The sequence below is a fragment of the Schistocerca nitens genome, chromosome 6 (assembly GCF_023898315.1).
Source record: "Schistocerca nitens isolate TAMUIC-IGC-003100 chromosome 6, iqSchNite1.1, whole genome shotgun sequence".
Lineage (NCBI taxonomy): Eukaryota > Metazoa > Arthropoda > Insecta > Orthoptera > Acrididae > Schistocerca > Schistocerca nitens.
In genome coordinates this window covers 405,615,901-405,634,290 of record NC_064619.1, presented here as the reverse complement: position 1 = coordinate 405,634,290, position 18,390 = coordinate 405,615,901, and the positions used below count along the sequence as shown (strand labels likewise).

Below are 18,390 nucleotides of genomic sequence, written 5' to 3'. Positions count from 1 at the left end.
TTAGTAATAAGAAACACTATGTGTCAATAGGGAATATATACCAGTCAGAAGTAAAAGCCATCAAATAATGTGTCACAGGGGTGGTAATAAGGCCATAGCTGTTTAACCTGTTTTTAAAAGATATAGGGGTTGAAATGAAAGAGAAGAAAATGTTGCATGATGACACTGTGATGATAACAAAGAGACAGATGTGGAATGGGTTAAGGTACAGGAATTTATTTCTGCAAAAAGCATCATAACAAATTAGAGCTGATAACACTGGTATCTTTTCTACCTGAGCAACAACAGGCAAAGTGCCACATTTTAAAATATTTACAATGTTTATTTATTTCAATGTACTTTCCTTTGCTTGACACAAGATTTGATGGGTGTCATGAAACTGCAATATTGTCTTCTGCATTTTAGGCAGAGCTACCGTGTGCCACATGCTGCAATCTCGAATTCAATAGCCAGCAACCACGAGAAGATGGCAGCTGTTTTGTCAAGGTATCCTCTCCTATTAAAAATGAAAAAAGTAAGTTAATATAAAAAACAGAAGTTGTCATGAATTAAAAATATGCACAGTGGTGTGACATTTCTGCAGAGAATATACACTAAAGCACCAAAGAAACCAGTAAACGCAAACCTATTCAAATACAGAAATATGTAAACAGGCAGAATATGGTGAGCAACAGTTGGCAACGCTTGTGTAAGACGACTAGTGTCTGGCGCAGTTGCTAGATTGGTTACTGCTGCTACACGGCAGGTTATCAAGATTTAAGTGAGTTTGAACATGGTGTTATAGTTGGCACACGAACAACGGAACACAGCAACTCCGAGGTAGTGATTAAGTGGGGATTTTCCTGTATTGCCACTTCACTAGTGTTCTGTGAATATCAGGAATTCAGTAAAACATCAAATCTCTGACATCGCTGTGGCTGGAAAAAGATCCTGCAAGAACAGGATCAACGATGACTGAAGAGAATCGTTAAACGTGATAGGAGAGCAACCCTTCTGCAAATTGCTACAGATTTCAATGCTGGGCCATCAGCAAGTGTTACCGTCTGAACCATTCAATGAAATATCATCATTATTGGCTTTCAGAGCTGAAGGCCCACTCTTGTACTCTTGATGACTGCACAACACAAAGCCTTACGCCTTGCCTGGGCCCATCAACACTAATATTGCACTGTTGATAACTGGAAACACGATGCCTGGTCGAACCAGTCTCATTTCAAATTGTATCAATGTATCAAGTGGAATGGTTGTGTATGAATATGGAGACAACATCATGAATCCATGGACCCCGCATGTCAGCAGAAGTGACATGTATTTAAGCATCCTGTATGATCACTTGCTTCCATTCATGTCCATTGTGCAATCCGACAGACTGGGGCAATTCTAGCAAGTCAATGTGACACCCCACACATCCAGATTTGCTACAGAGTGGCTCCAGGAACGCTATTCTAAGTTTAAACACTTCCATTGGCCACCAAACTCCCCAGACATAAAAATTATTGTGAATATCTCGGGTACCTTGCAACTTGCTGTTCAGAAGACAGTTCCACCCCATTGTACTCTTAGGGATTTATGGACACTTGTGCAGGATTTATGGTGTCAGTTCCCACCAGCACTACTTCAGACATTAGTCGAGTCCATGTCACGTCACGTTGCGGCACTTCTGCATTCTCGCAGGGGCCCTACATGATATTAGGCAGGTGTACCAGTTTCTTTGGCTCTTCAGTGTAAAACCTGAAACTGAGTGATCTCTTTCTTTGTGTGGTTTAATGATTTGTGAGTTACTACACGAATGAAAAAGCTAGCTGAAAGGGAAAAAAGGTAATCAGTCATAATTATGGAAATACTCTTTTCCTTTCCATTCTTAATGGAATTATCTCTGGCCTGGTGGAATATGATTGTCATGTACTTTTGAAATTCAATTGAATAATCTAAGTTCTAAACCACATTTTGAAATAAAAATATAATTTATTGTAAATTTTACTAATTAAGTGACAAACAGGAGTTTAAGAAGTACTACAAAACAAAAGAGATCCTAATTTGTATTTCTAATTGTGTCAATTGTTTGGTTCTAAATAGTTCTGAATTTTTTGAGCCACGTGTCTACTCACTCTGGGGCATTTTCTTTCTTTTGAATCCAATAAAAAGGAAGTAGAAATCAAAATCAATCTAATCTCTCTCTCTCTCTCTCTTTCCTAGTATCCACAGAAGCTTTGTAACAACCAAGTTTGCTTGCTTAATGATTTGTTAAAATAATTTTTATTTAACATTGTGGCTGGATGATACCCTTTCTGTTGCCATAGAGATGCTTTACCATGCCGGGAAAGCCATGTGTACCATCTGTTTGGCAACAGTGTAATCTTTGCTCTATGTGTTAATGTTATGTGTAAACATAGCTCTATGCATTATTGTATTTCAACTGTTTGTGTATTGTATTTTCCAATGCAGAGATTGGGGATCAGGCCAGCTTTCACCTAAAAAAAGTATGACAAACCATCTAAACACCACACTCAGATTGTATGGTGTATTGATCTGGGTTGGCTCAACTTCCAGTCTCACATGCTAGTACACTGAACATTACAGTTCAAGAGTAGATCCAATAGAAATGAAATATTGTCACAGAAGAAGCTGGGTAGCACTGTGGTGTAGTGATTATGATACTAAACTGTTGCATGGAGGATCGTGAGTTCAAAACTCACCTAGACTGTACCATTTTAATTTCTATATTTGGTTCAAGTACATTCTAGAAGTATCTACAAATGTCAAGAATCATTGAGGTGGAATGTTCTGTAGCTGTATATATACTGTATGTGTTCTGGCTGGAGGCAGTTCGCTCAGCGCTCTAGTATGTGCAAGTGCTGAATAAACCTTCACTAAGTGAAGTTAGTGTCCGTCATTGATCTAATTACACCTTCTTCTACATGACATTATTCTGGTGGAGACACTGGGTATTGGAATTTGTGGTAGTGCATATTATTGATGACACAGTAGCTCCCATCAGGCCATGACAGAGCTGCCAAACGGCAAATATAGAAATTAAAATTGTACAGTGTAGGTGAGTTTTGAACTCACGATCCTCCATGCAACAGTTTCTTCTGTGACAATATTTCATTTCTATTGGATCTACTCTTGAATCGTAATGTGCAGTGCACTAGCCTGTGAGACTTGAAGTTGAGCCAACCCAGAGGTGAGAAACCCAAGTTCGAGCCATATTCCACAGATCGCAATCTATCGGAGACAGAAGAAGAAGAGGACGTTACGATGACAGCAACTGTATGCCACCACATGAGACATCCTTCCGGGTTCTCTGGTGATGATGGCCAAGAACCAAACAAATGGCTGAGACTATATGAGTGTATAGCCAGATTTAACAAATGGGATGACACCGTGTGTTTGCCTAATGTATTTTTCTACTTGGAGGGCACTGCCAAGCAATGGTATGAGAACAACGAGGAGAAGTGCACAAGCTGGGAAGTATTCCAGGCGAAACTGCGCAAGTACCTCGGCGACACACAATGACAGAAGTGCAAGGCTGAAGATAAATTAAAGTGCAGGGCACAGCGGCCTGGAGAAACTACAGCATCCTAAAGACGTCTTGGAGATGAGTAAAATAGATCCTAGAATGAAGGAGGAAGGTAAGTTTCCACATCTCATGAAGGGTGTTGCTGAGGACATGTAACAAGCCCTACTCCTGAAGGAGGTTTTGACAGCAGACAACTTCATAAAATAGTGCCAGTATATTGAGACAATGCATCAAAAAAGAATTACACGCAAGAAGTTTGAACAGCTTCCAAACATCACATCGATGTCTATGATGGATGAAGCAACTTATTTCGCAAGTGTTCTTTGTCAGACAGTGAGAGAGGAAGTTCAGAAGGCACTTGGATTGCACGGTGAGCAAAAAACTGATATGCTTCAAGGTCATAAGGAAGGAAGTGGAACAGACATTGAACCCAATCTCTCGTCCTTCATTTCCCCTCAAAACGGTGAAAAAGTTGAGACAAAGGTAGAGTTACAATCCTACAATGCCACATGAGGAACCTGTTTGGGCACCAAGGAAGACTGACGTCTGGAGGACCCAGGATAACCAACCAGTATGTTTCCACTGTGGACAACCGGGGCATGCGCTGCACTATTGTTGAGAAAGGTGGCAGATATTTTATGACACCCACACCAGAAGACAGCAGACCGATCTTAGCCGACACCAACTCCGGGACGACGAAGATGAACAAGAAGATGTGGGTGCAGGACAACATAGGTCACCATTGCCGTAAGCCAGCTGCTGGAGAGGACGCTCCCCAACACGCCGACCAAGGTCTCCATCGCTGTTTAGAAGCTCCAGCCAATCACCTAGCCACTGCAACCTGGAAAACTGAAGGGTGTGACCTTCCTTGGATGTGAGGCCGCTGAAGAGAAAAATCCTCCGCCTTCGATCACTACAAAAATGATAGGAAACTTAAGTCGATATCCTCATGATGGGCTGTGGCCGACCAGCCCAAGCTCTTGTGGACTCTGGAGCATCATATTCAGTCATTCCAGAGAAGTACCGTCATCAGTTGCAGAAAACCGTATTCGTCGACAGCAAAATATCTCTGCTGAATGTGGCTAATGGGAAATATGTAAAACCTACAGGAAGATGTACCATTCATGTAGGTATAAGTGGCCATACACAGCCCTTAGAATTCATCGTCTTAAAAGAGTATAGTCATGATGTCATTCTCAGATAGGACTTTTTGAAAGCTTCTCAGGCAATTATAGATTGTGGTCACTCGAAGATTATGCTAGACGAGATGAGATACTGTGGACAGGAAAATGTGCATCCGAGTGTGTGGAGACTGTGTGCTAGATGAAGAGATTATTTCTGCAGTCTGCACTAGAAAGGTAACTGTCACATGTCATGTCATGCATCAACCCATGGATCTTGTAGTGGAATGTAAGAGAAGCATACCACTGAAAAATAACTTCGTCATCCCAGCCTCTGTCGTCTCATTTAAGAATGGATTCGGTGAATTGCGGATAGTTAACTGTCGCCAAGAACCACAGATCTTTCCAAGACACATGTGCGTAGCAAATGCTGAGCCGTTAATTGAAGAACAGCTGAGCGTCAAAGAAACCGCTGTGGGCGAAATTAGCGCTACCACTACGAGACGAGGTCTTCTAGCTCGACTATCACTATGGAACAACAGAAAAAGCTACTTGCCATTCTTCAAGAGTTCTCTGAATGCTTCAATCCACAGGTGAAGAGCAAATTAGACAAATCGATGGTGAAGCATCGGATTAGCACTGGACACCATCAACCAATAAGCCAGAGAGCATACCGTGTGTCAGCAATGGAACGTCAAATAATTTGCGAGGAGGTGGAGAAAATGATGAACAATGACGTCATTCAGCCTTTGCAGGGCCTACGGTCATTTCAGCCTTTGCAGGGCCTACGGTCATCAGGAAGGATTGCAGTTGGTACTTTTGTGTTGATTAGAGGAAGCTTGATAAGATAGCTAAAAAGGACATTTGCCCTCTTCCACGAATTGATGATACACTAGACTGTCTGAAGGAGGCTAAGTTTTTCTCAGCCATGGACATGTACTCAGGATACTGGCAAATTGGAGTAGATGAGGCTCATCGTGAGAAAACTCCATTCATCACCCCCTGAGGGCCTGTATGAGTTTAAGGTGATGCCGTTTGGTTTGTGTAATGCACCAGCAACTTTTGAACGGATGATGGATAATCTTCTAAGGCAGCTGCAGTGGACGACGTGTCTTTGTTATTTAGATGACATTATAGTGATCTCCGAGACATTTGATGAACATATAAAAAGACTAAGGGCCGTTCTTAAGTGTCTCCAACAAGGCGGACTGAAATTTAATCCAAGAAAGTGTGCCTTTGGAGCAAAAGAAATCAAAATACTTTGACACCTTGTGTCAAATGAAGGTGTGCGCCCAGACCCAGAAAAGGTGAGATCTATAAAAGAATTTCCTATTCCTAAAAGTATTAGAGGTGTGAGAAGCTTCCTCAGATTGTGTTCTTATTACCACCGTTTTATCAAAGATTTTTGTATAAAAGCTAGGCCACTCCACGAGTTGTTAAAAGCTGATGCTAAATTTATCTGGGGTGGTGCTCAACAAGATTCTCTCGATGGGCCGCGAAAAGTTCTGATGACTGACCCTGTACTTGGTCTGTATGATGAGAGAGTACCTAAACTACACACAGATGCCATCGGGTATAGGATCGGTGCTGTTTTGGTGCAAATTTCAGATGGAAAAGAGAAAGTTAGAGCCTATGCTTCTAGGACACTTACAAAAGCCAAGAGAAACTACTCAACTACAGAAATCTGGGTCATGTGCAAATTTCGACAGTATGTCTATGGAAGGCCATTCACAGTTGTTACAGACCATCACTCACTTTGCTGTTTGTCAGGTCTTTAGGATCCAACAGGATGACTCGCCAGGTGGGCACTATGTCTTATTACCATAGTGTACAAAAGAGGAAGAAAACGTCAAGATGCTGAGTCTCTCTCAAGAAACCCTGTGCAAGACCATCGAGACTTTGATGAAGATAGTAACTGTCTCACTGCACTCCAGGATCTCTCTGCTGAGCAGAAGGACATCAAGGTATCTCAAATTATGCTTGCCTTAAATCGGTCAGAAGATGTGAAAGGACAGGTAGTTAATGGATTACTTTCTACAAAAAACTTTGATCTGTTTGGAAAGAGGTGGCTATCAGTGATTCCTAAACACATGCGCTTAGATGTTCTACAGAAATTACGTGACACACCTGAGGCCAGACATTTAGGATTTATTAAGACATATGATAGAATCCGCAAGATTTTTTTTTTTGGCCAGGTTTATTTAGAAGTGTCCGTCACTATGTTGAGAGTGCCCGAGGAGAAAGGCAGTTCCTCAGAAACCACCTGGCCAACTCATACCAATTTCACCAGCCGAAACGCCTTTCCAGTGTGTTGGAATTTACCTCCTCAGATGATTTCCAATGTCTGCTAAAGGCAATAGATAGATTACTGTTTGCACTATCTTCCACGCTATGCCATTACAAAAGCCATGAAAACAGCCGAAGCATCTGAGGTAGCCAAACTCATCATGGATGACATCGTATTAAAACAGGGTGCCCCAAGGTCATTAATTATGGATCGAGGGAAAGTTTTTCAATCAAATCTTGTGACAGAGAAACTGTCGTTGCAACTAATGGGCTTACTGAACGCCTTAATAAGACCTTGGCCAACATGCTATCAATGTTCGTCAATGTTGAGCAGAGCAACTGGGATGAGGTGCTACCTTTTGTGACATTTGCCTACAACTCTGCCAAACAAGACACCACAGGATTTACGCCATTTTTCCTGGTGCATGGGCGTGAGGCGACTACAATGATGGACACTGTGTTTCCATTACATCCTGATGACGTGGATGACAACTACGTTGGCCACGTGTTAACCAGAGCTGAGGAAGCTCGGCAGTTAGCTCGACTCCGCACGCTGCAGGCTCAAGAAAATGATCACTGAAGGTATGATGCAAGCCACCACCCTGTTATCTACCAGCGTGGTGACCTCGTCTGGATCTTCACTCCTGTTCGGAAGGTTGGTCTCTCTGAGAAGCTCCTCAGGCACTACTTTGGACCTTATAACGTTGTAAGACAGTTGACTGATGTTACTTATGAAGTTGAAGATTTTGACCCCGACACAAGATAACGAAAGATCAGAGATACGGTCCATGTCCTTCAAATGAAGCCCTATAAGGATCCTGCAACCCAGGTTAAATTCAAAGCTCCAGTGACAGGCAACAAGCAGAAAGGTGACGAAGAGCGTAGCGGCGAAAGAAGTTCTAAGAAGATCACCGCCAGGACGAGAATCAGTCATCAGGAGTTGGAGTATGCAGGACCGATGACTCGTTCCCGGACTAGGAGGACGTAACACTGAGATGCTGTTCACTTATGGAGGGAGCAATGTGGCAGAAGAAGCCGAGTAGCACAGTGGTTTAGTAGTTATGATACTACACTGTCGTATGGAGGGACGTGAGTTCAAAACTCACCTAGACTGTACAATTTTAATTTCTATATTCGGTCTGAGTGCATTCTAGAAGTGTCCACAAATGTCAAGAATCATTGTACTGGAATGTTCTGTATCTGTATATATACTGTGTGTTCTGGCCGGAGGCAGTTCGCTCCACACTGTTGTATGTGCAAGTGCTGAATAAACCTTCATTCAGTGAAGTTAGTGTTCGTCTTTCATCTAATCACACCTTCTTCTACATGACAATATCACCTGCAGTTACATTTTACCAAAGAAAAGTATGGAAATTTCCAGCAGGACATACAGATGAAACCTATCACTACACACGCAATAAGATAAACTTTCAAAAACAGTACAATCCAACTGAATCATCAGTTTAAAAATTATCCAGTTGTGATAAACACATCAAAACATTACAGTAAAATGAACCATGGAAAACAAGGGCTAGTTACAGACCTAAAAAAACTATGAATTTAGTGTTTGGAAATTAAGCACCGTTCAAGCATGTGGATATAAAGGTCGCACACATTTTGCTGGGGAGTGAAAAAAGTCATTTTGGAAATAATCCCCTAAGCTGATGCTAAGTCATCATTTCAGAGTATCCTTTCTTCCAGTAGTGCTAATCCTGCAAGGTACGCAAGAGAACTTGATAGAAGAGAACTTGCAGGACATCACACATGTTAAAAACCTTCCACTCAAGCTTGAAGACTACTAAGTTGGGGGGGGGGGGGGATTATAGTGATACATTATCATCACAAATATTATGGCACACCATTTTTCAGGAGACAAATTAGACAGTCAATTAACATCATTTTATCAACATATCTTACTGTGATAACCCTGTAACCAAAGGTAAACCACTTCAGGGTAAATGCTGTAGTCTTTTGTAATCCAGTTTCTCAAGCTGAACAAGGGGCCGTAACTGTTCAGCAAAACTCCGCATATCTTCTGCAATGGCTTCTTGTCCAGCAGGAGCCAAAACACTAAGCTCTACAAGATATGATTGTGACATAGGTTCTACACTTTCTAACGTCTTGCCTTGGCCAACCTAAAATAAAGAACGAAAAACATACTGTTACATTTATGTTCCAAAGATTTCTGAAAGTGACAAGTAAATGAGACAAAATGTAACAAATATAAGTAATACGTCTTTCTGATACACAGGGGGAGGTGGTTACACTCAGTATCACAATTTATCAGAAATTTTGTCATTACTGATATATATTTCTTATTCTATAACTCTTAACAAAAAAGATACCTCCAGACACTGATAATGTAATATCCAAAGATCCTATCATCAAAACATCCATTTCACATACACAAAAATATCCTTGAAATATGAGATAGCCAGCACTCACTGAAGTAATGAATCTATGAATCTTGAATACTTAAGAATAAAAGGCATGTTCAGAATTTAGAAAAAGCATATCTGAAAACATTACAGGATATTGTTGATACACTTGTTGACTATAGTACATGTGGTGCAGCATGGCACAAGCTTCTTTAGGCCCTCCTTGAAGAACTCTGCAGCCAGCTCCTTTCCCCACTTCTGGATCTCTTTCTGCAGCTGCTCATTGGTTGAAAATTTAATTCCACTCATGTGTGCCTGCACAAAGGTGCCATATCAGGGGAATGCACAGGTCATTCAAAACATTCCAATCAAATGACTCTAAGAGTACCTTGGTGGTTAAGGCTGTGTGGGGACACACATTTTCATGCAAAAAGCACTCTCTCTTCTCATCAGCATAAATCTCCTTTTGTTTTGAACACTTCTTTTGGTTTTTCTTTTTTTTGGATCCCATAATATCGTTGTGCATTAACGGTCTCCCCCCTGAGCCATAAATTCAACCAAAATGATGCCTTTTCAGTCCCAAAACACTGAGGATACTTTTTTTTTACCCAAAATTGTGGCTTCAAATTTTTGGCAGAAGGGTGAATTTTTTGGCAGAAGGGGAATTCGGGTGATGCCACTGTGACGACTGGATTGCAGAATTAAAACAAGAGCAACATTGGCTTCAACTGAAACTAAGTGTTTTAATAATGGAATTCTTTAAAGATATTTATTAAGGACATGTAAAAGTTCATCAGTTAATAGCACAAAAAATCCATGGATTAAAAAACCACAAATATTCTTCATACAATAAATAATTATGCTGGTTATGATTTGGGAAAGGATGCACAAGATTTGAATCTTTGGAGTCTAGGAACTACTGTATTTAAAATAAACAAAAATGAAAGCCAAAAAATGGCACGATACATGAAGATATTAATCAGTGCTTTTAAAGGAGTGTATATTAAAAGAAATAATCACCACATAACCAAATGGGTAACATAATAACATACATGCATAGTCAATGAGACAAAAAAATTGAAAAAGACACTCTGACTCACATTACAATCTACTTGCAGACAATTTGAACAGTGTTATGGATTACACAGAGAACTTTAAAACCCTTTACACATTCATTTCATAAACAACTAAACTAACCCTGCAGCTGCTCGACTGCACTCACATCCTGTTAAATCGTGGTACACTTGATACTGTCATTTAAGCATCACATGCAAATGGGTTCTCCACCAATAAAAGATGCCAAAAGTTATGTCCTATGCAAAGCCTAATTATCACTATCAGGATGCTGAAATGACATTTTCTATAGTCAGGTCTATGGATTTATTAAAATTATCATTGTAGATCTATGCAAATAGCAAACATAAAAAAGTACTTGCCAAAAGATTCAAAACACTTTTTTAATTCATGTTAAAGTTTTTAGCACAGTTTTCCAGTAATTTTCTTCAAAAGGTATAGGTTGAATTATGTTGGCATTAAAAGCTTAATGAGGACCAGTATAGATAACAGAAAATACTGGTATTCACATGGATGTCAGGTCCAGACTGTAAACAAGATGTCACATAACTCTGTCTCCTGAGGAATCCAGCAAATGAAGTATGAGTTGACAGTTTTTATAATCCTGAATTGATGGAAGATGTCTAGATCTTGTGAGGATGCTGCCAGCAAAGCAACACAGCATCTCTGGCTGACCAGTCGCGTGAGACTAGCTAGGAAGCAGATTTAAGCACACGTGGCTGTGAGCTCGCTCTCATTCTGTGCAAGTCAGCTGAAGCCATGTTCTGATCCAACCAATGCTTCCCTAGATGGCAATTCTATATTTACAGATTCTGTCAGATGGCAAAGCAGACTTTTCTTATTGTTGTGCAAGTCGACTTCGCCTGTGTGTGAGATTGCTAGAGCAAAGTTACTTTTCAGTGCCTATCGACTAGTACTCTTCTTCGGTTAGGTGAACGAACTAGTTTCCACCACTGTGTAGAATAACGCCACGCTCCTGTTACAATGCTGCAAACTGGCCTGTACTCAGTTGTTTCACGATGTTGTGTGCTTATGAACATGTAATAAGTAACTGTTGCCACAACAGAGTGAGTCACAAAAGCAGTGTGTACAGGTGCAATGTTATGAAGCTTTTCATCAGGAAAGATCCACAATGTCCACTGCCCTGTAAATTCTCTATTCAATCAAGAGATTTTGTTTTATCACCAGCGACAATCTTACAAACATGTGCAGCAGTATCTTTACAGAACCCGCCCAGCATTTATTCACACCATTCTCCAGACATACTGTATTATCTGACCGTCAAAGAGTGAGGCACCATTGACGATGAAACTGTCCTGGCTTGAAGACAGACATTGAGTATTCAGTACATAGCATCACTTTGATGTCCTTGAGTGATATCACCATTACAATAATCTTCTTCACAACTATTTTTCCTGCATCACTGCAACTCGAAATTCATCACCAGTCAATGAACTCCCTGCACCTGTAATAATCCCAAAACCCACCGTAAAGAGAAAAAAACTTGAAGCTTCTAGGTTCATTTAATCCAGTTTTAAAATCACTAAACAATTTTTCCCTGTTTCATAATGATGGTGAATGGAACATATCACAGACCACCATTATCAGCCACATTCATAGGAACTGAAATAATAGCACAAATCATAGCTTGTCAAAAATTTCATATTCTTCCTCACACCTCTTATCTCACATCACACAACAATGGCCAGACAACTGGAGACAGAGAAACATCAATTTTCATGGCATGCAGATGTCTGACTTCTCTGATGATGAAGCTACCAATCATTTTCTTTCATTCCAGCATGTGCTGACTCCCAGTAGAATGACACGTGCTTTCTTTGATTCCTCCCCACCCCCCACCCCCCTCCCCCAGTATGTTGGGCATAATGGTTTGGGGCCCAAAGCTGTAGTAATTACTTGGAAACAACTAACAGCATTTGCTGCAAGTTTATTTTCTCACACCAAAACCAGATTTAGCCACTAAGGCCATTTTCAAGTGGTTGCTGATAAGTCTGTCTGTGTACCTCAATGACATTAGGCTCATAACCATTTAAAAATGGGCTTGGTGGCTGAAACCAGTCTCATGTCAGAAAATATACTTGCAATTGGTGCTGTTATTTGTTATCCAGAGCTTTCTTGGAATCTTAAGTACTGTATTCTGTACAATTCTGTATGCTTGAAAGGAACCAAGCTTAAGGTTTAAGATACCATAGCTGATGAGATAATTACTGGTGGAGCACAAGGATGGGGAAGGAAATTGGTTTTGCTCTTTTCTAAAAAAAAAAAAAAGCTATTCCAATACTCACATTAGGTGAGTTAGGAATACCACAAGAGGCCTCAATCTGGAGGGCCTAGCAGGGATCTGAACCCCATCTACAATGGTGGTTTGGAAAGTAGCTGCCACTCTGGTGTGGTACCACTATTTGGCACAGAGTGGCACCATTGTCACATCTGCAAGTTCTCTCATTCAGTAAGCATCCAGCTGTGAAAGTGTGAACCTCATTCTTTTGCACATTTTTGTTATAACCTCAAAACATGAGCACTGTAATAAAAAGTCTCACAAAATGTGTAGTTTGAGTAGAGTAGTAATCAGATTTCTTTCAGGGCAAAACCTTTCACCAGCAGACATTCATCACTAACTGTGTACTGTACATGGTCCAAACCTTATGAGAAGTTGTGCTGCAATGGGTAGTGGTAGAATAAACATACAAGATGAAGAGAGGAGTGGTAAGCTTTCTGTTCTGATTAATGATCTTGCCCACAGAATTGATGAACAGTTTATGAAAATTGAAGATTCATTATGTCTGGTTTCTGAACAATTCCCTGTAATTTTTGTACAGTTGTGTACGAGGCCATCACCAGTAATTTAGGATACTGAAGTTTCAGTGTTCAGTGAGTACCTAATGTGCTCAAGAGGCCCAAAAAACCAAACAAATGGGCTCTGCATTACACTACACTATGACGGGGAAGGAGAAGGATGTTCGAAGAGGATTGAAATTGGTGATGAAACTTGGGCGGCACATGTAAACACTGAAACAAAACAGGGAAGGAGAAGGATTTTTGAAGACGATTGAGATTGGTGACAAAACTAGGGTGGCACACGTAAACACAGAAACGAAACCACTGTCAATAGCTGGGGGTCATACCAATTCTCCATGCAAGCTGAACAAAGTTCATCAAACTTTATCATCGAGGAAGATTATGGCTACAGTTTCTTGGGATGCTAAGGGAGCTTTCCTGGTTGAATTTATGGAGCATGGAACAACTATCACTTCAGAAGTCTACTGTGAAATTTCGAAGAAACTTAAGCGAGCTATTCAATACAAACATCACAGTATGTTGACTTTCAGTGTTGTGCTTTTGGACGACAATCCTCGTTCTCACAGTGCCCGAAAAATGCTAGAGACTTTGAAGTAATTCAAATGGGACATTTTGGACCTTCCCCCATACAAAACCAGTCTTGATGCCAATGGACTTTCATCTCTTCACCCACATGGAGAAATGGCTTGTATTACAGAACTTCAATGATGATGACAAACTTAAAAATACTGTGAAACACTGGCTGCACACACAGGCATTAGAATTTTATGAAAAAGGAATTTGTAAATTAGCGAAATGCTATGACAGATGCTTAAATTTAAATGGTGGCTTTTCTTGAAAAATAGCAAAAAGCCGTAGTTTCAAAATGTACGTAACACTTTTTTTTTTTTTTGACAAGTCCTTTATTTCCAGCCAAACGGAGGTTACTTTTCAAACTGCCCTCATATATTCAGGTTTGCCACAAGTTTACCCAAGTGAAATTCCCTGATTTCCAGACAAGTTTTAGCATTTTTCCCCGACAAATTTTGAGATCTCAAGGGTAAGTTAAGACATAAGCTCACAATCTGTCTTTGCAGCTACAGTATAAGAAACAATAATGCAAACGGGGAAATATATAAAAAAAAAAAAATACTTGCAAACAGGTGGCATTTACTGATGTGAGCAAAAATATTAGGTACTACAACAACATCTTTAATAATGAACTGTTTTTAGATGGAGATAGCAAGCCAAATGGCATGTTTGTTTCATTAAGATCACTGATGTTATTTTATTTCAATAAAATAAAACACATTTGGTGACAAAAATATGCATTTCCTTGGTATAGCAAGACACATTTAAAATACCTTCACCAACCATGTAGGTGACCACCAATAAAATGTTGGTTCTACTATGTTCATTATTGTCAGTTATTATCCATTGTGTTGCATCTGTTATTGTACAGATATTGTGTGATCTTTCTTTCAAGAAATATATGAGTACATAGCATACAAACCGCCAGCAACTGACAATTTTATTCTTCTTATTGCCCGTACTTTCTAACATATAAACTACTTTTGAAGTGTCAAAATGTACTTGAACAAATAAAAGTCTATAAAACACCACACTGTACAATGCAGTTGTGATGAGACAGTCACAATTCCTGAAATACATTGCCCATGGACTCTGGCCTGCTAAGGAGCCCCACAGTCCTGGGTCCATGGATAAACCACGAAAATCCGCTGCATTACGCCACACACAAACAGACCCATCCTGCAGGCAGCTCGGAGAGATTAGATCTGACGGGCAGGGCTTCCACATGAGTGGAAAAACGAAGGACTTCAGATTGGAAGACCCAATTTGTTACAGATACCCCCAGAAATGGCCCATCATGGAAATCCAATTGTGTGGCCAGCTATTCACATGTCACAGACAGCATGTTGATGAAATGAGACAATGGTGATCAATCCATGCAACAGATAACGTGTTCAAGTACTCTGAGAATCCATAATAACGAGGACAGGTAGGAACCCACTGTAAAGATGATTCCCAAGCTGCAGACAGCCACTCAAAAAAGACAATCACACTCTCACAACTAAATTTTCAGCCATAGCTCTTGTCAGAAAATGAGTGCACACAAACATGCAATAGTAATGAGGGGAGTAGCGAAGCGGCAAACATACTAAGCTGCACCCAACCAATGACGATGCACGACATCTCAGTAAACAAACCATTTCATTTACTGAAACAAAAATAAGATTTTTCCAGCGTTTTTGTTTATTTATTTATTTTTATTTCCCTGATGTGTTTGGAATTCCCTCATCCCCAGAAGCTGTGGCCACCCTGATATTATTAAACCGCTAATCTGGAAGTTACTGACAGAATTATATATATATATTTTTAATTCAGTCATGATCTAGGCATTAAGAGCTATAATCTTACATTAAAGATTTAGGACAATAAGTTCAGTATTACAGTTAGAAACTGTGTATATGTCTTTAGGCATGTAAATTACCCAGACTATATTCATCCAGTATTTGAGAATGAGAGCACTTGTGACTTCCAACAAACTTTACACATAATTTCATAGTTTTAGGAAACTTTTTCTCCTTGATGTGCCTGACAAAAAAATGAAATGGAAAAAGTTTATAACTTAGTACATTTATGTTGCTCATGCAGTAAAACTGCAGCATCAGGCAAGACATTTCAATTTATTACTTCTTTACTATTAACTCTATTTGCAACACATTTTACAGACAGTATCCATATATACGACTGAACATACCTGCAAAATTATATATTGTATGGCACATATTTTGTGAGAGATGATGTTTTATACATGAGAAATTGATTCTTTAAAGAATCAGGCTGGGAATTACTGGTTCCTACCCAATAAAGGTCTAGTATCTTAAACACTGTACCTCATCACTAGTTTTGTTTAATGGGTACACTTTCCTCACTGACTGCAAAGCACACTAGGAATCAGCTCAGATGGTGGGGTTTGAAACACAGCAACCTGACAGCTGCTGCTGTGCCCACAGAACAGTTTGTACTCCTTCATCACATACCATACAAACAGATATGAATTTATATGTGTGAAAATGTTATCATATACATTTGTAATGCATTAATTAGCCTATGACTTTTCCATCACCCACCTCTGTAACCAAACAAGTTTCACTCACAGGCAGCTCAGTGCTCAAAGTTACACCAGTGTTCTATGTTAAATTTCAGACATCTCTGCAGTGCCTTCTGGAGTAAGAGCACATGGTGATCTGTTCATCACATGAAAATGACAAGATTGGCAGGTCCCTTCTTGAGGCTATTTGAGAGGAGTTGGACGTGTGTTGGCATAGAGTTATTACCCCCCCCCCCCCCCCTCTCTATCATCGTCATCATCGACAACAACATGAGACTAAAATTCCACAGGGACTTATCAGTCATCTACTCTAGGGAAAGGTGCCAATGTGCGCAAAGAAAGAAAAGTTTTCCAATTAGATGGCTGAACCTATCCTAAAGGTCTCAGTTAACAGTGCCATATCATTCTTTTTCTTTTAAGAAAAGTACCTTTTTCTTCTTATTTCTTCATCTTTATAAAACATTCAAAGATGCACATGTACACTGATGTAAAAAAAAAAAAAATCGCAACACCAAAAAATATTTAATGTAGAGTAATGAAATTTTCCCCCCATGAACCATGGACCTTGCTGTCGGTGGGGAGGCTTGCGTGCCTCAGCGATACAGATGGCCGTACCGTAGGTGCAACGACAACAGAGGGGTATCTGTTCAGAGGCCAGACAAACGTGGTTCCTGAAGAGGGGCAGCAGCCTTTTCAGTAGTTGCAGGGGCAACAGTCTGGATGATTGACTGATCTAGCCTTGTAACATTAACCAAAACGGCCTTGCTGTGCTGGTACTGCGAACAGCTGAAAGCAAGGGGAAACTACAGCCGTAATTTTTCCCGAGGACATGCAGCTTTACTGTATGATTAAATGATGATGGTGTCCTCTTGGGTAAAATATTCCGGAGGTAAAATAGTCCCCCATTCGGATCTCCGGGCGGGGACTACTCAAGGGGACGTCATTATCAGGAGAAAGAAAACTGCTGTTCTACAGATCGGAGCGTGGAATGTCAGATCCCTTAATCGGGCAGATAGGTTAGAAAATTTAAAAAGGGAAATGGATAGGTTAAAGTTAGATATAGTGGTAATTAGTGAAGTTCGGTGGCAGGAGGAACAAGACTTTTGGTCAGGTGAATACAGGGTTATAAATACAAAATCAAATAGGGGTAATGCAGGAGTAGGTTTCATAATGAATAAAAAAATAGGAGTGCAGGTTACCTACTACAAGCAGCATAGTGAACGCATTATTGTGGCCAAGATAGACACAAAGCCCATGCCTACTACAGTAGTACAAGTTTATATGCCAACCAGCAAGATGATGAAGAAATTGAAGAAATGTATGACGAGATAAAAGAAATTATTCAGGTGGTGAAGGGAGACGAAAATTTAATAGTCATGCGTGACTGGAATTCGTCAGTAGGAAAAGGGAGAGAAGGAAACATAGTAGGGGAATATGGATTGGGGGGAAGAAATGAAAGAGGAAGCCGCCTTGTAGAATTTTGCACAGAGCATAACTTAATCATAGCTAACACTTGGTTCAAGAATCATAAAAGAAGGTTGAATACCTGGAAGAATCCTGGAGATACTAAAAGGTATCAGATAGATTATATAATGGTAAGACAGAGATTTAGGTACCAGGTTTTAAATTGTAAGATATTTCCAGGGGCAGATGTGGATTCTGACCACAATCTATTGGTTACGAACTGCAGATTGAAACTGAAGAAACTGCAAAAAGGTGGGAATTTAAGGAGATGGGACCTGGAGAAACTGAAAGAACCAGAGGTTGTAGAGAGTTTCAGGGAGAGCATAAGGGAACAATTGACAGGAATGGGGGAAAGAAATACAGTAGAAGAAGAATGGGTAGCTCTGAGGGATGAAGTAGTGAAGGCAGCAGAGGATCAAGTAGGTAAAAAGGTGAGGGCTAGTAGAAATCCTTGGGTAACAGAAGAAATATTGAATTTAATTGATGAAAGGAGAAAATATAAAAATGCAGTGAATGAAGCAGGCAAAAAGGAATACAAACGTCTCAAAAATGAGATCGACAGGAAGTGCAAAATGGCTAAGCAGGGATGGCTAGCGGACAAATGTAAGGATG

The 18,390-nt window shown here is 40.1% G+C and overlaps 1 protein-coding gene across 2 annotated transcripts in view; it reads right to left on the bottom strand.

The window, feature by feature from the left end:
* Window positions 1–200: 200 nt before the first annotated feature.
* Window positions 201–18,390, bottom strand: part of LOC126262336 (mediator of RNA polymerase II transcription subunit 18) — a 66,655-nt gene continuing 48,465 nt past the window's right edge. For both annotated transcript variants that reach the window (XM_049958895.1, XM_049958896.1), the window contains exons 5-6: window positions 8,845–9,062; window positions 201–496 (exon numbers count right to left, since the gene is read on the bottom strand). In XM_049958895.1, the coding sequence (XP_049814852.1) occupies window positions 8,877–9,062 (186 nt within the window). In that variant the 3' untranslated portion in view covers window positions 201–496; window positions 8,845–8,876. The remainder of the gene's footprint in view (window positions 497–8,844; window positions 9,063–18,390) is intronic.